General features: G+C 38.1%; 1 protein-coding gene across 1 annotated transcript in view; it reads left to right on the top strand.

Annotated features, from left to right (window-relative positions):
* Window positions 1-14,894, top strand: part of NOX3 (NADPH oxidase 3) — a gene marked incomplete at both ends in the record, with an annotated part of 41,786 nt that extends 26,892 nt beyond the window's left edge. The window contains 4 exons of the mRNA XM_084515846.1: window positions 916-1,078; window positions 9,169-9,315; window positions 12,428-12,552; window positions 14,768-14,894. Of these exons, the coding sequence (XP_084371972.1) occupies window positions 916-1,078; window positions 9,169-9,315; window positions 12,428-12,552; window positions 14,768-14,894 (562 nt within the window). The remainder of the gene's footprint in view (window positions 1-915; window positions 1,079-9,168; window positions 9,316-12,427; window positions 12,553-14,767) is intronic.
* Between the last annotated feature and the right edge of the window lie 10,416 nt (window positions 14,895-25,310).

Below are 25,310 nucleotides of genomic sequence, written 5' to 3'. Positions count from 1 at the left end.
TTGAAACTGAACTTTTAAGATGATTTATGCAAGAAAGAGCACAAAACATCAGAAAATCTGAAAGAAGGAGAAAAGGCCATTTTTCTGAAGACTTGGTGTTAGATTGTGAAAAAATCTTCTAGAGCACTTACATTATTTAAAGACAGACTAGACAGAGCACTCCAAAGCACAGTGTGTATTTACATGTTTCTAGAGGAAATAATCAGATTATTTAATAATCTTTTTCATCTCTAATGTTGATCAAAATGAATGTTTCAACATCAGCAACATTGATTATAGTGGCTAGCAATATAAATAAGTGTTTCTACTTACAAATTTCACCTCTATGTCAGATACTAAGTACAGTATTATTGCCAAAAATGATTTTCTGAAATATTAGTTGTTCATAAAGAGCTGAGAAAATATTATTTTCCTTGCATACGATGACCTCTTTTTGTTTTCTCTTTTATTACTTTAATACATAAGGAGAACTTTTCAAAATGATTAATATAATCAGTTTGTCTTTACTTTGATATATACAATACAGAAAATAAAGCTCTAAAACAGGATGCTTTTCAGTAATTCATAATTAAATATGCAAATTCCTCAGCTAAATTTGGACATGCAATTATATGACTAATCACATTTCAGAAAGCCAGAAAATTGCAATTGCATGCTTAAATAGATGGCCAGGCCCCAAACCCACATGGGTGCTCTTGTTCTCTCATCTCAGAAAAAAACAGTTGCTTTGCTATTAAATGACACCCAATGAAAATTAAATGTGTTTGTATGGGTTATTCACATGCCAACTTAGGCACATCATTCCTCTTTTATTTTAACAGAAGCTCAATTTTGAAAACATGTAGCCCAACACATTTTAACTTTTCTGTCACTTTATACTTTGCTGACCCCTGACTAAATGTTTCCTTGCTGTAGACTGGCTGTGGATGGACCATATGGATCTACAACCACAGATGTTTTTCACTACAGAGTGAGTGTGTGCATTGCAGCAGGGATAGGAGTCACACCATTTGCTTCTATTTTAAAATCCATTTGGTACAAGTGCTGCAATCCTAACGCAGTACTGGCGCTGCAGAAGGTAGGTGGGAAAGTTTATCACTCCATTAAAAAACTCCACAAATAAGCCAATTGTGCCAGGGCAGAGGGGCAATTCAGAGCTGGAGACTCACTTGTGTGCTATAACCTGCCCACAGTCATATAACCTAACACAGTCATTCACTTTCCAGCTGCTTCAGGAGCCGTTGTGTGGTAAAGTCTACCAAATTCTCTGTCATTTCCTGAGGAATTAAGTAGCCCTAGTTGCAGTGTTTTTAGTAAAAGCTGAAGAATAAGATTTTCCATAGAAATTGGAGACAAATGCAAAATGTCTTTCATAACTAGACTGAAATAGAGAGAGCTAGAAGACAAGATTTTCTTATTTCCTATAAAACAAATCTTGCAGGGTCATTTCAGGGGGCTCTGATGACAACACTTGCTCCTTGTCCAGCCACAAGCTTCACGCGGGCCCTTGGGGTGCCTGTCCTTACCCAAAACTGCTTTCAGCAACCACCAGCTGCTTTTCTCACCTTGCAGAATCAGAGGGACATTAGCAGGCAAGAAGGAATGAAAAAAGGCATTTAAGCTCAGGATGAGATTCATATATCAAGATGCATATTGCTGCCTGTAAACCACTTTAATTATTCCATTGAAAAAATATACTGTGGGCTCTAAGTCATGGATGGCACCAATTAACGTAACAAACTCTTGATGGGAGAACTTGTTATACATTTTCCGCTAAAGAATAGTGTGGCTGCACAGAAAGAAGACAGGTGAAGAAGAGAACGAGTGAGGCAGGTGAGGGATAAGAAGGTAACAGAGAAAAAAAATCAGCATTAAACATGTTCTTTGCTACCTACCATGGCAAGTGGTAACTTGCAGATCTTACAGCTTCCTTTAGCTCTTTTTTTCAATATAAAAGCTGAATCAGGAACTGTTCAACATTTCACTTTTAAGGACAGATGTTGAAATTGAATTGGAGTGGACAGATCTCTGAGCGGGTCAGTATATACGGAGCTGATTGTGGGGCCAAGGGGCTGATTTTTCTAAATGAAAGAGTGTTAAAGCTGGCATCTTAATGACAAGCTGCCACTGAGAAAGCGTCTGGGATTTTAGCAACTGAGGAGTTGAGGACAGGTTCAAATTGCCAGGGGGGATCTTTGAGGCAGAAAAAGTTGTGAGAAAGAAGGGAAATAAAAATGAAAATATGTGCTAGATGTGAAAAGTGTACTTGCAAACATTCCCATTGTACTAGAATGATTATTTCCAGTGGAAGGAGAGCTACATATATGCATAGATGTGTTACAAATGTATATTTCACATATTATATATGCAAACATTTAAAATTGTTATTATTATCATTGCTGTCATTGTCTTAAGGGGAAAAGAACTGAATTTAAATATACTTTGAGAGAATAGTATACCTCAGGGTGTTCATCCATAGCTCAGGGAGAATATTGGGTAAGTGAGTCTACAAGGAAAATTGTATGGTGCATTCTGCCACAGTTTTCATCTATAGAGTTCCGCTTTTTGAATTCCCGTGAAATACAAAATTATAATGATTTCTATATGTCCTTTCCCTATGTCTTGTTTTCCTTATTGGTGCAGTGGGAATAGCAAAGCCTATTTTTCACAGGTGTTATAAGGCTAAACTTCATCACTGTTTGTAAAGTACTTTGAAAGCCTGGATGAAAGGTTCTGGGGAAAGTTCACAGCATTCCTAAAAAACAAACAAACAAACAAACAAACAAAAACAGTCATATTGTAAAACAGTCATATTGTCGAGAACGATTATTTATCTCCCCTCCGTTGGTTAAAACCTTCCACTTGTGGTATAATTACAAATAATTTAATCTTCCTCAAAGTGTTCAGTACTCTCTGCCATGATGAGTACCATAGAAATATCTATTAAGGAAATAAATAAGAGGTTTTTCTTTTTTTAACAGCTTCATTTTGATTTGAGTACAGCTATCATTATGCTTATTGAACTAATATTTCTTAGTGTTGCCCACATACAGTTGAGATATAAATACTCATAGCTTCCATAATGTCTGCAGCTGTATAACTTAAAAAAAATAATTAAATAAATAAAACCCAGCAAATCAAAACGAGTACACATTTATCTAATTGATTCTTCACAATTAAGTAGCCTTAGAGCCTTCATTTGCCCATCATTCTTTGTGATGAGGAAGGGAACTGCTACTAGTTATGGCTGGAAAGTTTCTACTGGCTGTAGTTAAGCAAAAAAATATCTTTTTTTTTTCACATTAGTGATATAATTTTTCAGACCAAATGCTGTTGAAATTGATTAAATTGTACAGATACATCAGATGCAAATTTTAGCAAACATCTACTTTCTACTTTTACCCTACATAAGGACATAAGAAAGAGTCTCACCAAAGACCCATCTAGCTCTATGTCATTTCTCCAACAGTGGCTGTTTATGGGTGCCATGGGAAAAATGTACAGAATGAAAAATCATACAGTGATATTTCTTTGTTGTACACTTTCTTGCCTTTGAGCAACTTGCAGTTCCGTAATGACTTGTTACAAGAGCTGCCTCTCTGTGTTTAATAACCCTTAATAGATTTTTCTTCCATGACTTTTTCTAATTGCTTTTTAAACCCATGTAGACTTTTGACAACTATAGAATATCATGGCAGTAAGTTCAACAGCAGTCCAACTACTCATTGCTAAAATACCCTCTACCATATTCTTTGAGACTGACCGTACCTATCTGAGGTAACCTTCTTCTTTAAAGTACACCCCAGTCCATGAGTTCCTCAGTATAACATTTTGGCCTGAAAAACTGGTCTTACTTATCAAAGGTGACCTCAGCTGTCTTTGAGAGAAGTTTTGGCTTCTTGCATCAGATGTAGGGGTAGGAATTCTAGTCTCATCCTGCACTTATATTAAAGGTTGCCTGTCATGCCCTGTTGTGCATGTCCCTGGCTGCCAGTACTGCTGCACCTAGCCTGTAGAGGCCCAGTGGCTGAGGCAGATCTCTGATCTTTTTTGATGTGCTATGGGCAGCATGGCTTATCCAGGAGCAGGAGGGGTTTTTCAAGGAGGTGTCCAGCTGCAGATACAGGAGGGCTTTGCAGTGAGCAGTCTCATGTCTAAGGGGGAGCAGCAAGATCCAGGGATGAAGGTGTCTCTCTGACAGCCCTGGCCTCATCATCTCTTACACCTCATTGGTGGAAAGATGGCTTTGCTCAGAGCCACAGCTCCCCTTCTGTCTTCAGGGAGCAAAGAGAAACAGACAGATGGTCACCAACAGATAATTATTAATGACTTTCTGTGTGATGGAAGATGATTTACACAGTGTATTCCTTCAACTTACAGGAAAGAAATATCTGAGCTTTTCCGTGTCTGTTGTACAAAATTAAGAATAGGGGAAAATGAATATGCATGCATTGCAAGGGAGTAGAATATTATAGAAATATAGAAATAAGCGACTACTCAAGCCCTTGCATTACATTTCTGATTAATAGCAATACTGTGTCTAACTCAATTTGCAAAAAGAGCACTTGGAAAATTTAAGACAGTTTACTTGGGCAAGCCATCAAGCTGATGAATGTAGTTGATGGGGGTAGGGTGGGTGGAGACTAATGAATCATAAATCTAAAACAGATTTTAAGGGTTCTAAATAATTGCACAATCAGTTAATATTATCAGGCTTACAAGAAAAATACAGGATTCAGAATAATTGTTTAATTATAGAAATGCACTGATTCTGGTCTTATTCTAATTTTAATAAGGATGAATTTTATGGTGTGTTTATTGTATTTTAATTATATATGTAATATGCTGTGCTACGTTATGGGCACTCCGTGTAAAGAAAGGAAGACTCCTTCATAAACAGCATTTATTTTAACATATTATACTGGAAGTCCTCCTTGATCTAAAGGAAGAACAAACCTTTTATCCATAGGCCAGCCCGCTTCAGTAGCTCTTTTCTTTCTAAGATTATAGTCATGGCTGAAAATACCTTTTATAATGACAATCTTTCTTCATTAGCCAATGTTCTCCACTGCTAACATGAAAATTAGAGGCAGTGCAATGGATACAGCTTCAGCAGAACTGTAACAGGAATGGGTTTAAGGAATTTCTGCAGCTTCAGAAAGTGATATCCTTTCTCAAGAGGATTGTGCCAGAGGCAGCTTGACCTAATTCGGTCGAACTGGCTGTTACTGTGACAGCTAGGTCTGTAACCAGCTAAAACCACTCCTTCAAGTTCCACAGCCCGATATTCTGGAAAGTATTTCTGCATTTCCAAGACCACATTGTCTCAGCTCATCAGCTGTCTTTTCTTCCTTCTTCCCTGAACGTGCTTGGAGCCCAGTCCTGCCCACTTGCTCCCAGTTGCTACCCTGAACACAGTTCATTATTCATTTAGGAGCATATGCCTCCTCTCCACACACACATACTACAGATATATTTCCATAAAATGAACTGCTGAAAAGGCTTGAGAAATAAGATGATCAAATAGAGACTGAGAGAAGAAATTTCTCACTACAAATCAACAGCCACAGTGTGATACAGACTGACAGCACTCCATGGCCTCATTTTCAAGGTGCAGTGGATGTGGAACAAGCAAGGACTTCATGATTCATCCACAAAATAATAAATAAATTAAGCTTAAGGCTATAAATTATATATTTCTGCTAATTTAAAATAATGCTGTTGTTAGTCACAAAAATGAAATGCTATGAAGTCAGTGCTTGCTTTTTCCTCATAACCTATGTCAGTGTAAATCAGCAATGAACCCATGCAAAGCATTATTTAAAGTAAAACATTAAAACAGAATAGGAAAAAGAAAACAGCAAAGATAGTTGGTACTAACATTCTGCAGACAGTCCTGTTCCTGGGCAGTAAAAATACCCTATTTAACCTTGAATGATTTATCTCTGCTTACTAGGCTCATACTTCATTTATATTTCTTACAGAAACCACAGATGGTCCCTTACGGCATGCTCAGATCTAGGAAACATCTCAAATTACTGTTAGCCTCTTTCACCAAATCTCCAGTGAAGTGCGGTATTACCACATTTTTCTCCCACCACCTTACCAGAAATCTGACAACTTGCTATATTAAAACGCTGGGAAATCTCTTTATAGCTTCCTGGTTTCTCCTCTGATTTTTCACTTCAGAAATGTCTAATATGCATCTTTAGCTCATTGATCCTATGGAAAAGATCTATAATTTCCAAATTTTCAGACCTCCCCAGAGTGATCATCTTGGGGACAGACCTTCTAGATTACATTTTATACTGAGATATAATAAAAAACAGAAGGGCCTGGTGAGCACAAATGGAGATGTGTTGGAGGAAATTAAGAGATTTTGCAACAATATAAAAAATCATAGTCACAATAAAAATAGTGCCAGCCATCCCATCATTATAAGTTTATAGTTTATATTATATAAGTTTATAGGGGACCTCCATGTCATTCCTTTTTAATCTGAGTTTGTGTATTTCTAAGCTTCTTCCATGTTTGTGTAGTATCCCTTTGGAGGCATTATATAAATTACACTCAAAATTACATTGTCCAGAGAGAACCACTGTCTACGAGCTGTTGAAATGACTGACAGCAGTCGGTCTTTGAGTCTTTGACAAAGAAGTGCACAGAACAACAAGCACTCTCTCCATCACTGGATTTTCCTGATCCTGCTTCCTGGTGAGCAGAGGAACTATGAAATTTAGGAACGTTGGGTTCTACCCCAGCATTTTAGGAAGAAAATTATGTGTAGCAAATATGACCCTATGTTCTCTTTCCAAATTGTTGATGTCCTGATCTTTTTAAGATCTCATCACTGGTTTCTTGTCTCATCTCTGGTTCCAGTCCCACTCCATATGCCTCGGATGTTTCATTACCTCTGAGTTTCTCAGTGGTCTGTTTTCCAAGAGTTCCAGTAACTCTCCTCAAATTTCTGGCCACTATTTCTTTATTTTATGTCAGTCCCAATTTTCTCTACACTAATTGTCTTTGTTTACCTCTTTACCTTTTCCATGATATTTTTGTCTTATCCTTTTGTCATTATACCACAAAGATACAAACATCTTGCATTCAGGTCTTGCTGCCCAGCCTCATGCTGGTCTGGAGAAGCATCCATTTCCCCAAAGGTAAAATTTACATTGGCTGAACTCATATCCTAAGCATGCAATGGGGCTATAAATAATTGAGGAAGAACTTCTAGGTCTTGCAGTTAGGCTTCAAAAATTCTCCACTCAGTATATGCAGAACATCTCGCCACACAAGTTTGGACATCAGGTATCATTTTTGGAAGGACATAATGGCCTTGGAGATGTATGCTCAAGACTCTTGACTGAGAGACCTTATATTGTTTCCAGATGGTTGTCCCTGCATGCAGCTGTGCCTGGCACACAGGGTATTTCAAGGTCTGCTGCTCTCTGTTTGAATGTAATGATGGATTGCATTAGCATAGCAAGAGCTCCAGAACTTAAGTAATAAGAATGGCAATCAATTTGTGTGTATATATATGCATATATATTTATATATAAATGGTATATATAATTGTGGTTCATTTGTGCTTCATGGCAGTGGCTGGGCAGACACCAAGTGCTATCCTGAGTGGTTCAGGAATTCCCCTTCTTGTCCTGTGCATAGCAGGATGTGCTTGAGACAATGGACTTAGATGAAATGAGGTGATGGGCAACACTGCCAGACACCTTCACAGCTCAGCATTTGACTGATTAGTGGAGGAGGTTTCCAGGTGGTAATTTCCAACTGTTTTGAAGACTCCCCGAGGCAGCTCCTGCTCTGCCTAAGCCAGCTATATGTTTTAGTGTGTTGATTAAGATCCTGGGAGATAAATCTCACAGGTTCTGAGACTCTGCACATGGTTCCAGATGAAAATTTGATTCACTTGTACATGGATAACACACTTGCAAATAAACAGTTCCAGCAGAAACTGTTCCTGCAGAAATGGTCATGCAGGACAGTCTTTTATACATAGTTAATTAGTTTAAAAATGCTTTGTATGTAGGTAAGATAATTGATCACAATAGATCATGTGCGTGCTGGAGTGGTCACAGAGGTCCCTGGGCCACCTGGATTTAAGTATTGAGCTGAACAGGGATTTGGGGGAGTCTCACCTGATCCACCTGAAGATACCACAATGAGGACTCTTGAAATAGAAACATGCATCATCATATGGAGAGTGACTGACCATCTGGTTTGAACAATCTGATTCCCTATGCAAGCATTACCCTATGCCAAGATCCCAGCAAATACAGGACAGCTTGATCCCAGCCTCTAATTTCTGCCTGGGAAACAAAGCTTTAAAAGTAGGCTCTCCAATCCAGACTACAACATTAAAAATAAAATAAAATAAAATAAAATAAAATAAAATAAAATAAAATAAAATAAAATAAAATAAAATAAAAATACAGCATATGGAAGATGAAACTAGAGAAATTTAGAGGAAAAAAAAAAAAAAGTGTAAATTTTTCATAGAGAGGAGGTCTTTAAACAATAGAAAACAAAATCATGGGATTGCGGTTCATTAGACCCCTGTGGCAACTTTAAAGTTACAGTTTAATGTTTTTCTAGAAATTATATGCTCCAAATTAAAAAAGACATAAATTAAAAAAAAATCTAGGGACATTCTGTAGACTTTTTTATATAGGGTATTTAACTTGAAGTACATAGCTAATACCTTTTGACCACATCAACTGTCAACCTATGGCACAAAGTCTTGAGAAACAAGAATTCCTTTCTTCAGTGCTGAGTAAAATTGAAATTCCCTGTTCATCATAACCAAAAATCAATGCAAAGTTTCAAAGGATTTCAAGCGATTTGCAAGAAATGCAGGATTAGGTACTCTTAGTTAAAGGTGTACTGGCAGGAGAAGTTGGGAAACTTGTGCACTGCCTAGCTTCACTGACACGTGAATCAATCTTCAGTCAATCATTAAGATGAAAATGAATGAATTTATTTATTTATTTATTTTAATTACAGAGCCTTTTCATCATCAAAATGATGTGTGATTCTGTTTAAATTTACAGTGGAGAAGAGTCATACACACTGTGGTTAATGACTTGAGCTTATCATTAGGAAGTTTTATTGAAAGTTTTCTTCCTGCTTAATCTCTTTACTTTTATCTGACAGGTTTATTTTTACTGGATCTGTCGAGACCCATCAGCATTTGAGTGGTTTGCTGATCTTCTGTTCCTTTTGGAAACAAAAATGGCTGAAAAAGGGAAAAATGATTTTCTAAGTTATCATATATTTCTTACTGGTTGGGATGAAAGTCAGGTAATGATGAAACTCTTATGAGTCTGAGTTAATGTACCTTGCTTTTCCAGTATGGTAACATATGGAACAGGAACAGATGAATGAATGATGGATGAAACAGAGAGACAAAGAACTGTAAATATAAAGACACCAGACTGTCTGTTTCCATTTCCATCTCACATTTAGAAAACCAGGAACAGAGAAAGCAAGCCAGTGATCCCTTCAGTCCAGTCTCTTTTCCTGGGCAGCCCTGACTACCAGGTGTTTCAAACACAAGTGCAGAGAGGCTTTTGGGAGCTTGTAAAGGGACATTTTGTCCATGTTTTTGGAACATCCTTTAAATAGATACACTGAAATATGGAGGGTTGTATAAAAAGCATTGGTTTTGTTTACTCATTATTTACTATAATTTTTGTTGTTCACATATATGTCCAGTACACTTTTGAATCCTGCTGCATTCATAACATTCTGACAACAAACTCTATGGACTGATTTATGTTGTTTGAAAAGATATTTTCTCTGACTGAGTTTAAATTCATGATTTTATAATTTCAAGTTGTCATCCCACCTTGAGGTACTTAATCCTTAGACTGTGTGGCTTTTATTCAACTTCTTTAGTCTTTACCTAAACCTAAAAGAGTTGATTTTCTCTTTCTGTATTTTTTTAACTGATCTCTCAGATCACACTATGATCAGAGTTAGGTACCTGCCAGAAAGTCTCTCACAGAAAAGTCTTTGCTCTACTGTTTTATTTCCTGCTGCCTCTACTGAATACTGAATACAAGGACAGTCTACTAAAGTTTAAAAATCAGATTTCAGAAATCTTTCCCCTTGCTGTTTACCACAAAAAAAAAAAAAAAAAAAAAAAAAAAAAAAAAAAAGTTTATTTCTGCCTTCTTCAGGGATTTGATCATGTAATGAGGTATGTGTAAAAAAATATATTCAGAAAAATCTCTTCCGATCATGGATCATGAAGTATAGTAGTCATAGAAGTAAGCAGTAAAGCAATCCTAGAAGTCACTACTCTGCATTACCAATAACATGAGGTATTACCTAAAATCAGTTTTGAAAGAAGTTATTCATGAACCTAACAAAGCACAAAGCTGCCCTCATCTCTTAGCTGTCAACATCTCACTTCCCTCTTGGGCAAATATCAGACCAAAAGTCAGGTAGGCAGACAACTATTCTTGCTGAGATGCCTGACTCTCCTCAATTGTGTGTTCCACACATTTCTGAAGTCTCTCCTTCCCTTCAAACCCCTTTGTCCAGTCTCCTGTCAGCACTGCTGTGTTATCTGGTGCTGCTGGTTAGGTGATATAGAAAGATCCCTGGAGTCGTGCTGCCTCTCCACTACACTGGTACTGCTTTTGCTCCCAGAGTCCCTCAGCACTCCACCTCCAAAGGGCTAGGGCAGAAGAGGATTGTTTTTCAGTGTCTGCTTCTCAAGCAAAGCCCAAGAGCAGCTGTGCTTCTTAACTGCTCCCCCTTCTTCAGAGATCCACAGAGCTCCCTCTTCTTATAGGCCTTCTTTACTGTCAGGAAATTCTAGTTCATCAGTCATCATAGTTTGAAATTCATCTCCACTAATATTTGGATGATGCTTAACTTTACTTCATATTGAAATGAAGTAAATTTACATCTTCTAGTGCACTTTCCACTTCTGGAGGGTGTTTACCCCCAAACCCCAGCCCCCCACAGACATAAGTTTTTTTCAGTGTCTCAGGCTCTTTGTATATTCTTTCTTGGTATTGGATGGCCAAACAGATATGGCACAGGTCTGCTTCTTCCTGGATAAGAAACTAAGTTTCAACCTATTGTTTCTTGTAATGCTCTTGAGATTCTTCGTTAACACTGTGAGCTATACAAAGGACTGACACCAAAAACCCTGGAAAAGTTCCACTTGATGTGAATCGAAATACCCCCTTTGCTCAGTGGCACAATTTTGCTGTAAGCAATTCAAATATCCTACATTGCTCCCTGCCTCCCACTCCTACCAAATACTTCGATTTTTTTCTTAGACTCTTCCAAGCCCTCCGTGACACTGGCCCAAACTAACAAGGAGTTTTTGTGACCTCTTGTGACAAATGCACTTGACAAGAATAATAGATTTGTTAATCAACATGGAAGACTTGTAACACTCATTAGCATGAGAAATATACAATATTAGCATGAAATAGATCTAAATTTCAGCAGCCACTTCTGAAAGAGATGATAGTGGCCTGAACTAAATGCAAAGCCCATTTTTTAACTTAGTCTTCTTCCAGTAATTTCTCGACAGTTATAGTAACAGCGATATAACAGTAATGAAAACAAGTGTATTACTCCTACACAATAGCAGCACAATTAAGAGAAATGGTGGGTTTGTTGTTATATCTAGTGGTACTCAGATAGCATGGAAATGGGTGTAGCATAAGAGCTGAGGGACAGTAACTGTCCATGAAAATCAGGATTTGTTTTCTTGGCACTGACACATGCAGCTCACTCAGATCACTGCTTCACCTGAGCTGATCTAATTTCTGCACCTGCCTTCATGCCAGGAGAAGACAAAATACTCAGGGTTTTACCCCCACAGAGCTGATACATCTGTGACTATATTCTGGTACATCAGCAGCACAGTGGTCAGGACATACCAAGAGTCCCTAAGGTGCATGTAGTTTCTAATATTTATTGTCAAATTCTGTCTCAATACACTTTTATTTTTTCCCTTTCCTAAACTCCAACTTGGCCTTAAAGCAGTGACTGTCACTGTCACTGCAGAGAATGAAGTGTAGGGTGTGATATTCAAAAACTGAGAAGAAGTTTAGGAATCTTGCCTGTAAAAGTGTCATTGGCACTTAGGTCCAGACAGTAAAAACAGATATTTAATCCCAACTCATTTCAAATGTTTTGTCTCAAGAAGCTGAAAACCTTTGAGGTCATGAGCACTTTTGGAAGTGTTTATTAGACTTCTTGAGTACCCCTGCTCTCCTCTCCTCCCCACTCTTCTCCTCTCCTCATTGCCATTTGATAATTACAGTTTTCTTTCTTATTAATACTTCTGTCTTTCACTGAGAAGCTGTATTACTGCTTTCTCCTATTACTTGGAGTATACACTGTTGATTCTAAAATGATTATCTTGTGAATTTGCCTTTAGGCTACTCACATAGCCCTACATTATGATGACAAGATGGATGTAATTACTGGTTTGAGACAGAAGACCTTCTATGGAAGGCCAAACTGGGACAATGAGTTCAAGCAGCTAGCCGAAAAACATCCTAGGTAAGGCAGGTTGGCTTCTAACCTTGTTAGGTAACTTGTCTCTCAGCATAAACAGTGGGAGGAGGGGAGGGCAAACCTTTCTAAATGACCCTTTTAAAATAATTTAGGTTTTTTTAGCTGTGTGGAAAGAAGATTTATGCTTAATGAAGCTTTTAATGAAGAAATCTCGGAAAGAGAATGCCAATAAAATCTAATTTTTGGACAAGAAAATCTAATATTTAGAAGTATTTCAATATCCTGGCCTTTGTCCAGATATAATTGAAACACACAATCCAATTACTGTTCTGCACAAAGGACAAAGTAGCATTAATTTCCCTTGAAGATGGTTATTAAAGAGATAAACTGTGATTTTTTTCTTATGATGTCAAGGATATGTTTGTTCCCTGAACATATTTGGCTACTCTTGCAAGACTATGCTGTTCTGTTATTAGTTCATCTCTGCTGGCAAAGACAGTTCATTTGAACTTGGTGGATTCGCTAGTGGTCTGAGAAAAGCTTCTTTGTTCCTGAAAGTCTTTGAAGCAAGAATTTGAAATATTTTTGTGTTCAGTGGTAGAAAATTCCAGAATCTTTGGGACCCTTTATGATTTCCAAAGATTTACCTGCTAATGCAAAATAAAGGCTTGCACTTGGGAGACAGAGATACAAAAAGAAAAAAGAAGAAAACTTTTTTTTTAAAGATGAGAAAGCTGAAAAGGAGTAGATCAAAGAGAAAACAGTAAGCTACAAGAACACCATAAAATTACAAAAATAACAGTAATACAGAAACCACTTGATAGAGGTCAAAATAAATACAATAAGGAAATAAGGGAAGTTTAAAAATAGAAAGAGGCCAAGGGCAGAAAATATGATTTTTGAAAGACCTTTTATAGGGGTTCTACAGCAAAAACAGAGCTTTTTAAAGTTATAGCTGAAACATTATAATTTTGTTACTTTTTTAAGAACAGCTGAGAAAAGTATGGTTTTCTAATGCTCAGGGAAGGAGATGGGTATTAACTTTCTTTACTGGGTCTTGTGATATTTCCTTAGAAAGCCAGTGCTCAAACGACAGAAAAATCTGTATTGCTTCTGAACCTAGATGCACATGTTGATGGTCAACTTTGAACCTGTTAAGGAAAACACTGCATGAAATATACACTACTTGTGCACACTGAATCAAAAAAACACCCTACCTTTTCTTGCTCTGGGTTACAGAAGGTTCAAGAAGTGAAGAAACTTGAGAGTTTCTACTGTAGGATGGAACAATCAGTTTGTATGAACTAACTAAATTTTAGGTTGCTTCATCTAGGTCCAACAAGTTTCCCATGGTGCAAGAGTGTCTTTTTGCGGATTAGCAGGAATATACCACTCAGGTGGAACCTGAGTGCAGTCAAGAACTAGAGCAGTATGGGGGGACTACAACTTTGGCACCAAAATCAGATCTACAGCCACAGCTTTACAGGAGCAAACTTTTTGAAACACACTGTCACTTGTCACTTACATTGTGCTTAAGCAGAATCAGCTTCCCCCAGTAGCACAGCAGGTGTGCATCTGTGTGCACCTATATACATGTATATACATGTATGTTTAAAAGAACATGTGTACTTAAAAGCAAACTCTTTATAGCCCTTTGCAGCAAGAAAACAGGTTTCCAGTTCCTTTTAACATACTTGTGCACTTATGAACACAACTGTTTGTTACAATGGTCATGTTCTTGTTATTTATGAGAACTATTTACCTTATTTATTTATTTATTATTAAAAAAAAAAAAAAAATCAGCCATCAGTATTAAAATTCAACAAAAAAAAAAATATACTCAAAAACAAGTGAACATTTTATGCATTTTTTAGGGGAAAAAAAAAAAAAAACATTTACTCATCTGGAAAAAACACTGAATATTTTCAGCCCAAGCAGTGTGTTTGTTTCTCTGAATTAAAAAAAAAAAACAAAAAAAAACAAAAAAAAACATGACAATCAAAACCAAAGAACTACAATTCAAAATAATTTGTGACCTCTAATATAGCAATCCAAATAAATAAAGCAATATGACATAATAAACACTGAAGTATTAAAATAATTATACTGTAATACTTTGTGACAGTAACACAAAACTTTTCAAATGTATTTCTCAAAAAGCCATTTCAAAAGATACAAACAAAGCTGGAGGCTGTCAAAAAGTGCAGTTTATCTATTTATTCTGCTGCTTTTATGTTTTTTGTTGTTATTGTGATTACAGCAACAGTATTGGAGTATTCTTCTGTGGACCCAAGACTCTCTCTAAGATCCTTCAAAAGATGTGCAGCTCCTATTCATCAGTTGATCCAAGAGAAGCTCAGTTTCACTACAATGAAGAAAGTTTCTAGGCTGTACTTCTCAATTCTGTAATAGCTATTACCAAGTTGTGCATTTTTCCTCACCTTCTCCTGTCCTCTTCCCATTCTGCAGCATTCAGTCCAGATGTTGAGAACTGTAAATCGAAGCAGCTGCACTGACTTCAGCAGAAAAATGCCAACTAAAGTTTTGGTCCCTAGCCTAAACTAAAGTTTTGGGTCTTTAGCCTTTCCTTCAAAGAACTGAAGGGCTGATTCTTCATTGCTCAGTCAATGATGCTGTGAATCCAAGCACACCTCTGTGAAAACAAATACAAATTGCTACACTTTATAAATCACATTCAAATCACTAAACTTTAAAGAAAAAGGTGCAAGAAAAATGGCCATTTAGATCTGTATGTTGCTATTGTGTATGATCAAACTACTACTGCAGGCAATACTATCATTCCTGCTGTTTAAATCATGCCCAGTCATTCAAAGCATTTTCCTTCCTGGTGTTCTGATCTTGCACTTCTAGTCTCCTACTGAGCACACATCTACATTGTCTTTTGTGCCATAGCAATAGTGCTTAAATATACACTTCCTAACAAATTCCTTTTAACCTACTAAAGCAGGCACCATTTAAACCTGCCATTTCTGCAGTGATACTGGTGGTGCATGCAATAATATAATATTTTCTGAAGGTTAAGTAGACCCCAGAAATTTTTGTTGTCAGCAAATGGATCTCCTGAGACAGGCACCTGAAACTGAGGGAATAAGTAACAGGTGTCTTTTAAATGCCACACTGCTTCATGGGCATTGAAGAACAGGCTTTAAAATATACAGATTCAGAGATATCACAGGGTGGCTGAGGTGGGAAGGGACCTCTGGAGGTTTTGGGTCATGTATCCCTTCTTCCACGTCTTCTGCACTTCTTTTGTTTTGTTTTGTTTTTCTTTATGAGAGCCTTGTTCATCCATGCAGGCCTCCTACCACCTTTGTTTGACATCCTCCACAGCCAGATGGATCATTTATGAGCTTGGTGAAGGTGATTCTCAAAAATCATCCAATTATATGGATTTCTCTTTTCATCAGGACCTTACATGGGATCCTTCCAAGCAGGTCCCTACCAGAGTCTACTCTCCTGAAGCTTAGAGTTGTTATTTGCCTTGTATCTCTCTCTCTCTGGATCCTGAACTCCACCATCTCATGGTCACTGCAGTCAAAGCTGCCCTGAACCTTTACATACTTGACCTGGTTTGTAAGTGTGAGCTCCAGCAGATTTCCTGCCTTAATTAGATCCTCAAACACCTCCATAATTAAGCCATCGTCACTGTGCTCCAGAAATCACATGAATTGCTTGGTCCCTGTCATGTCCCTCCAGAAGATATCAGTGTGGTTCAAGTTCCCTATGAGGACCAAAACATGTGAACATGAGACTTCCATTTGGCTGAAGAAGGTCTCATCTGCTTCTTCTTTATTAGGTAGTTTGTAGCAGACACCCACCACAACATAACCCACATCGGTCTGCCCACAAATCATTACCAGCTCTCAGCTGGCTTCTCAACCATCCCTAGGCTGAGCTCCATGCATTCCTGCTGCTCTCTCACGTACAGGAAAGCTGCCCTCCTCAGCATCCCAGACTGTCCTTCCTAAAGAGCCTGTAGCCATCCACTGCTGCTCTACAATCAAGTGAATTATCCCACCATGTTCCTATATTCCCAATGAGATCACAGCCCTTCAATGGTATGCAAACCTCTAATTCTTCCTCTGTCCCCTCTATGCCATGTGTGTTAGTGTACAGCACTTTAGAGAGGCATCCTGTCATGTGGGTTTTTCAGAGAAGGTATGAGAACTTCCTTCACCATGCTGTCCTGCAGACACTTGCTTGTTTGTGTGCGTATTCTTGCAGTGGGCCTCCTTCTGCTCTGTTTTGCTGATTACAGCACCTCTCCTGTTCACATCATCCTGCACACTTGGACAACTGTGTTTCCTCACTTGGTCATCGGCCAACCACTCCCTACCATCGTCCCTAGTTTAAAATTCTCCTTACAGGCTGGCCAGCATATGTGCCTTTGCCCACTGCAGGCAGATCCCATGTTTTCCTAGGAGTCCTCGATCCTCGAAGGGGGATCAGTTGTGTAAGCCACCTCCCTGTTGTCAACACCAGCTGCACAAACAGATACCGACTTTCAGGATCCATCCCCAAGTTCTGCATCACATTGAAAAGCCTTTTGGTTGGTTGTTCAACAAAGTCTGCAGATGGAGGAGGAACTGTATTTGCATGCCATTTCATCACATGGCAAGCCTTGAGAATGGTGTATCTGAAATGCACCTATACATATATCACTGCCTAGTGTTTTTAGTGTTCTTATTTGCATTTCTCCTGTTTCAGTTTGTCTTGTAACTGATGCAGCCTTTCCTCACAGGTCACAGACTGTTACCCAGAACCGTTTTTTGTTCTCTGATATGCTGATGTAGCTCTGAGAGGTAGTTATGAAACAATAAGTCATTTTTAATCTCTGCAGACCTTCTGAGGTGGCTGCTAGGAGTCCAGACGTACAGTTCAGGCCAGCTACTGAGCTGTCTGACAACCATGTGGCAAAGAAACCAGCCAGGGGCCAGCAGTCCCTGGAGTCACATCTTCTAATGTGGTGGGACTAGTGTAAAGTTTTGCATGCCACAGTACAACCAATGGTGCTGTCTCCAAGAGACAGCTGTCTCCAGCTAGTTAGGTTAGCCAGCCTTGCGGCACATTGTGTGTCAAAGTGATGAAACTATGGCCTTCAGGAGACCCCAGTCTTTATTCCCACCTTCTAATGTCTCTCATTGGCACAACAGCTGCTATTGTGTAGTGCCTGTCCTCCAAAAGAGGTGCTTCCCTCGCAGCTTTGCATTGCTCATCCTCCAAGTCTACCTGAATGTATCATTACTGCCTTTCAAGACCTGATGTTGTCTTGCACCTTCAAGTACTATTTGTACTTATCTTTGTGACTTCAGCACTGTTAAGCATGTGGAACATCAGATAGTTTTAGAAGGATAGGGGGAAACAAAATAAAAAATGTGGGACTCATGTAAGCTAGAAAACCATGGAAAATATTTCCTTACTTTGCTCCCCCAGCACAGAAAGTTAAAGAAAAACTACGTCCAAATTGGCCTGAGGTGTAGTGAAGTTCACTGGGATCACATAATGCATTTACCCAGCCACACAATAAAGGTGGGAGGTAGAAAACGTCCTGTGTATATCTTGAATAAGATGAATGACAACATTATATATGTACACTTATACATACACGCGCGGGAAATGCCCACTAGAGGTGACATAGCTCTATAGACAAAAGAAACAATAATAAAAATTATGTCACAGAGGACTACAAGATTATTTTATATCTTTTCTATTGGAGGTTAATGGTATGTGTGAACTGAGCTTGATCTACAAGATACGGTTGTATTATTATTAAGTTTAGGGCAATGCATCTTTATTTTAAAATTGTTGAAGTTTTCTTAAACGCCTGCCTGTGTGAAATGATTAATGTGGTGCATACTGTGTAGCAGTAGAGTGAGTGGAGAATTAGAGCCTCTGCCAGTTCACCTAGAGGCATTTATCTTTTATTTTTTCCCTGGTGCCCGTGCTGAGCCTCAGGGTAAGCTGACACATTTTTTAATATAAATTAAGCTTCTTTTTTTTTATGCGCGTTGAAAATCTTGAAGGAAATGAGAAATGTGTGTAGGCACCAATACCAGCTGCCATTGCATGAAAGAAAGAGGTGACAATTTCCTGCAGATTCTGAATGATTGTTTTAATGGGGTTGGATCGGAGGTAACAAGCACAAAGATATTGTGCTGCCAGAAAAACAGGATCTATTCTCCCCCTAGCCTCATGCAACAAGATGTAACATTTAGCTTCTGGCTCAACATGGCATCTCTTCACTGCTTTGATTTATTCCCACTTTTGCAAATCACTGTGGTATGCTACAGGAGATGCATTTAGAGCCTTTGTTATAGTTCATTGAGTAGCACTGCTGTTATCACCACCAGAGGAGAATTTCACATGTATCAGGACTGAGTGACCTAGAATAAAAGAAAAATAATAATAATAATAATAATAATAATAATAATAATAATAATAATAATAATAATAAAAGAAGTGGGAAGGTTTGTTGGACTAGGATGAAACTGCATTTAGGTTGAATGAAAATCCCTTTATTACAAATACAATTTAAATCAAAATGGAAACTAGGAAGATTTGGCTTCCTGCCTTGTTTTGAATAACACTGAGCACACAGCAGCTATGATAATGTGAGTGCATATGTAATGACTCTATTATTATGTTTATATATGGAAACATCATTCAATGTCATGGAAAATGAAACATATCTTCATGGATTTGTCCGTTCAGCTTCTTCAGCAGGAAGTGTTCAGCACTGTGTAGGAAAATAGTAGTAAATAAAATATAGTCATAACAACACAAGCTGATCACATCCTGTGACAGAAAACTAATCATAGACAAGGATCATAAATACACAGATCAACTATTTTGGCTCTAACAATAAAAATAATGGTATTACAATAAGAGTTGTGTTATGATAATTTAAGCTTGATCACTAGTAAGCATAAGTTGAAATATATATTTTTATATGTTTTGGGCTCTCCTCCTTTCTCCCTCCCTCAAAGTTACACATGTAGTATAAATTATTTGAGCAATTGTGTGTCTTAGGTTAAACAGGAACCACCACTTTTAACAGGATGTCTGTCATATGGGACATGTACCATACCATTTGTCCTGGTTTCAGTTAGCACAGAATTAATTTTCTTCCTAGTAGCTGGTGGAATGCTGTGTTTTGGCTTAGAATGAGAAGAGTGCTGATAACACCCCGATGCTTTAATTGTTGCAGAGCAGTGCTTATACTAAGCCAAGGACATCTCAGCCTTTGCTCTGTCCTGCCAACGGGCAGGCTGGGGGGTGCAGTAAGAGCTGGGAGGGGACAGACCCAGGACAGGTGACCCAAACTAGCCAAAGGGGTATTCCATACCATCTGACGTCATGCTAAACAATATATAGGGGTGGCTAGCCGGGGGGAGGGGGCCGGACTGCTCGGGGTTAGGCTGGGCATCGGTCAGCGGGTGGTGAGCAATTGCATTGTGCATCACTTGTTTGTACATACTATTATTACTTTCGTATTATCACCATTGTATCATCATTATTATTATTGTTATTATTATTTTGTTATTTTTTTTTTTCCTGTCTTATTAAACTGTCTTTATCTCAACTCACAGGCTTCACTTTCCATTTCTCTCCCCCGTCCCAGAGAGGGAGGGGGGAGGGTGAGCGAACGGCTGCGTGGTGTTTAGCTGCCGGTCGGGTTAAACCACGACACCATTACAAAGATCTCCTGCTTCTTTCCTGCTTTCAGATGTAATAAAAGGGTTCAGAGGAAATGTTAACTGCAAAAAAAAGTGCAAAACTTTTCAAATGTTTGAGTATTCCTGATTAGCAGGAGATCTTATGAGAACTGCCTTAAAGGCAGCTCAGCCACTCTGGAAAAGTAATAAACTTAAATGACATGGTAGCTTTATAATCCCAGCAGGTCAACAATTTCAGGGATTTATTTATTTATTTATTTATATTTTTGAGGGGGAATCACCTGAATTCCTTCAGGAACAGTGAAAAGGCAAAGAAAAATGTGACACTGCTTCCACGCAGCTCGCCATATGAGTACCAAAAGCTAAAACAAAATGTGCATTTGGGGAATGCAAACCCATGGTGGTCAAAGCTGTATAGCAGGAGATAGCCCAGAAGGTGCATGACCACGTGCAGCAGAGGCTAATTGTCCCCAGGCCATTCTCTCTTCTCCCGACACTTCTTAGACGATCAAATGCCAGGCGCAAATCTGCTTTGGTCATGGGAGACGAGACCTCACAGGTGGAGGGCAATCTACCAGGGACCTGCCTAAACCTTCAGAGTGCTGAAAACTGTCTGAGCTGAGGCTTTCTTCCATCAGTCAGGGTATCTGTTCTATAGCAGCAATTCCATCTCCTTCTGTCTGATCATTTAATTGTCTGAGAAATTCTGCACTTCTACATCTGTGAAATAAAATCAGGTGTCCATTACATTAAAGCTGCAGACAGGAACAGAAACATATCCCAGGAATGCCTTCTTACATGTTGCTGAATATGTTCAAACAAGAGCGAACTGATGACCTGTGCTTTGAAACTCTAGCCAGATAGTCCATTTAACATGAGTCTTCTTGACCTTCAACAAACCTTGTCTTACAGTGGAAAAAAGAAAAAAAGAAAAAAAAAAAATACTCATTTGCACAATGGTTTTAATATATGTGAACAAATGTGTTAATTGACATGGAAACATACCTTTTCTCCTATCAAAAGCAAGGAAGGACTAAAAGGCTTAAACATTACTATCCTTTCAGAATACATAGAAACAAACAAAAGTTGTATAGTATAATGAACCACTCAAACAAGCATATTTCAAAGGCCAGCTGCTTCAAATATTTGCAACTATTATTTCTAAACAATAATGACTTCTAACATGGTAAGACATTTATATTCATTGAGGATAAAAGCCCTGAGCCTGCCAATACTTACACATGTGCTCTACTAACTTCAAACAATCTTTTTACTGTCCTAGAGGACTAAATATGGTTCCCTTTGAAGCTCATGCATAGAAGACTGATGTCAGGCTGAAGGTTGGGTCCGGAAGGCTGATCTGTATTATTCAGCTATTAAACTACTGGACTGTCTTGATTCTTGGGTAGAGATTGTTTCTCTGGTGCAGTAATTCTGAATATGAAAGACAATTTACAATCATGTTTGCCTTAAGGTACACAGATAAGATTGCATTTATGCACTTTAATAAAAGACCTGGTTTTCAGTGGTCTTGTAGCTTCTTGTAAGGAAAAAATGTGGCTGTTCAGAGAGTTTTCCTCTTTTTTTTTTTTTTTTTTTTTTTTTTTTTTCTCCCTTTCAAATGATGAATAACTAAATCTGAACGTTTTATTCTCTGGAAATACAAAAATAAGCAGGAGTGAGGGCAGATACAAGTCTGTCCTCTGAAACAGCATTCCTGGTCTCCAGCCTATGTCTGACCATTCCCCAGCAATGCTGCACTGAATTTTAAATCTCTTGTCCCACTCAATGGCTTGTGCCCCAGCTTCTCTACATAAAATCTTTCCTTCTGCTGCTGTCCAAGGCTGCAAAAACCCACACAGAAATCATTACTGTCAAAAACTGAACTAAGTGGAACTTTGTGAACAAAAATAAAGAAGTATGCATAAACCTAAATTAACACACATTAGCTGTGGAAAGTATGCACATAAGAAATTTGCAGAAACCTGTGTACTTCAGATCTCACAGGGACTAATGTTCACTATTCCCTCGTACTGTAACAGATACAATGTATATGTATTTATTCTTGGGTTTCCAGGTATTGATCAAAGTTTAAAAAATGAAAGAAAAACTTGAATTCTAAAGGTCACAGGAACCTGATCATCCCGCAACACTGAATACTCATTAATTACATGTTACTATACAATTACATTACATTTAGATTCAATGTTTCGATTGAGGAATGCCTACCATTTACATGTTAATAAAATAACGATGATGTTTTCTGAGTTTGTATGCTGCTAAGGGGGTTATGCAGAGGGCTATGCAGGACACATATCAATGCAGAGCTACCCATTTAAGATCACCCTTTTTTAGATTTCTTACCATGCAGGCAAGAGGAAGATAGTTAAGAGGCACAGTCGGACAATTTTGAATGTAATATCAAAAGTCTGAGGATGAAACAAACAATGTATGCTCTGATACTGGTCAACATAGAAGTTACTTTAAATATAAACATGTGGAGAACAGGAAGATTTGACTGAACTGGTCTTTGGGTAACACAAACATGTCCAAGTACAATTTCTCAGACAGGAATATGCATCGCTTGCTTTATTATTTAATGGAAGCTGTGGTTGTCATTACAAAGATGTATCTATAGTACGAGACATCAAGCATAATCACAAACACTGGCCACCCTATGCATATTACAGCAAATACCTCATCCTTTTATAACATTGTGCATTCACAAAGGAGCCTGAAACACTTTAAAAATAGCCCAGTGCTGGGAGGTGCTGAGTTGTAAGAGGTTTTAGTAAAACCAAAAGAAATTGTAGCTGCTTGGCATTCTGCAGAACCAGACCTTTGCAGTCCAGTCAATGAAATTAACTGGAGTTTTGCCAGAAAGAGGACAGTATAATTTGGCTCAGATAGTCAATGCCAATGCAAAATTATATATTACCAATATTGAATGCTGAACTTAAAAAAAAAAAAAAAAAATACTTTAAATGGTCTGCTTTGTTTATAGTTACATAGCCAATGCTTTACTACATGCTGATTGTCTTATTACTATAGGTATAGATAGCCATCAATAATGAAGTCCATAAGTGGGAAGACATCTCTTTGGGGAAGCATGCAATTATATCCAGACGTTACTGTTACTACACTAGGCTCCAGTTCAGCAAAGCATTTGTGCTTATGCTTAATTAAAGGCATACAAGATGGGTTCTGTGTTTCAAGGTTAGCACATGCTCAAGGCTTCGTCCATATCTTGAGTTTTCTTCAAGTGAGACCCCAAATGCCTCGATGTGGTAGTGCTTTCAAAATAAAAGACTCTTCTCACCAGGTTACTGAAGAAACTGTGAATCTCCTGGGCTTTTTTTCTCCAAATAAATCATATCAAGGACAGGCATGAAATTGGTTGTCCTCTTTTCTGGGGATCCAGTAGGACCAACCTCAATTTTTAGATTTCCATTTTCCTGTAATAACTGGTTGTAACCCTAAAGAAAAAGGATTCATGCAGCCATGCTGTCTGTCTGTATGCCTGCCTATTGATTCCATTTCCAGCCTCTCTCTTCCTCAGCAAATATTGCTTAATTTGCCAACCAATTTCAACCAAGATTTAACGTATATAATATTAATCTGAACTCTTATATAACCTGTATAACCAAAATGGTCTGAATAACTCAAAAGCTTGACAAGTGAGCAATGCCACTGAGCAGTCAATGAAACAAAGTGTCTGAACACTCCTGACTGAGAAGCTGCACACCTCAGAGCATGGAAGGCATTCCAAGCTCACAGCATAGTGCTGAACTATGGAAATTAGTGACTCTAAAGAAGAAACTGAAGCTTTACCAGACAAATGTCCCATCACACTCACTCAGTAAAATATTGCAGCAAAAGAGATAATTGTTTCTTTGTACACAGGAGGAATGAGACTAGTATTGGTATATTGCAAATTGTTCTGTTGTACATCTTAGAATGTTAAGAAATGAGGGTACAGGAAAAAGCCACAGACATACTCGAGGACTTCAGAAAATACGTTGCAATTAAAGGGCTCAATTAGTTTAGCATATGAAAACTTAGATTAAGAGATGAATCTATAACAGTGTGCAAGCACCTTCATGTGGAGAAAATCTAGGCACCAGCAGGCTCTTTAATCTAGCAAAATGAGCAATTTCATATAGGAAATAATGTGGTTACTTTTAATAGACAAGCAGTATAGCTACTGGAAAGACACTGTCATAGAACCTGGTAAAACTTCTATCTCTTGTTGTCATCCCATCAAGCCTGGGTGCAACTCTAGAAGATCCAGAAGATCCAGTACATATCCATACTGAACAGGTACTAGTTAGGCTCAGTTAAGTGGATGTATTGCTGCAACTGAGTAACAAGGTGCCAATAATTGGCTGCTGCTGCATAAGCATCAAAGGAAAAAGGTGCAGTGGTCCTTTTAGTGTTCAAAATGCTCTGAATGTATGTTTTCTCACAATATCCTTGTCAGGTGGAAAATTTAGAACTTCCAGTCTTAGATGGGGGACTGAGACATGGAAGTGCTAAGACATTTCCCTCAACTCTCAAAAAAATGGCAGAACAAGGAAAAAAACCACAACCTTCCAGGACCAAGACTTGAACTGCTACAGCAACCTTCTTCTCCTATAAACTCCATTTTGTGTATTTGACATGGCCCTTAAAAATATTTGAGAGTGAGCTTTCTGAATGACCATGAAACAGAAATGAATGATTTTCTTAACTAAAAGCAATCATTAACATTGCTATTAGACAGTACGACTTGAAAGGCAAATATTTTGATTCCCATGAATTGGATGATACATGCTTGCTTGCTCTAAGAATTGAATGCATAATATAAAGTATTTACATGAGAAGTAGGTCCTCTGACATAGAGTGAGTGATTTCTGTGATTAAATGGGAGATTAAAAAAAAAATCAAAAAAGTATCAAAAAAGAAACAAGATTTAGGGTTTTCTACTAAGAAATAGTGTCCAAATATCTTTGTACAGATTTTGATACTGGACTCGAGCCTGATTGTACTTCAAGCAAAGAACACAAGAAAATGCCTGTTGCCTCACATAGTAAGGGGATCCAACTAAACACCGTACAGTGCAGCATG

Source organism: Aythya ferina, assembly GCF_964211825.1.
Source record: "Aythya ferina genome assembly, chromosome: 3".
NCBI classification, from domain to species: domain Eukaryota; kingdom Metazoa; phylum Chordata; class Aves; order Anseriformes; family Anatidae; genus Aythya; species Aythya ferina.
The sequence above is the reverse complement of the archived record's forward strand: the minus strand, read 5'-3'. Positions and strand labels throughout refer to the sequence as shown.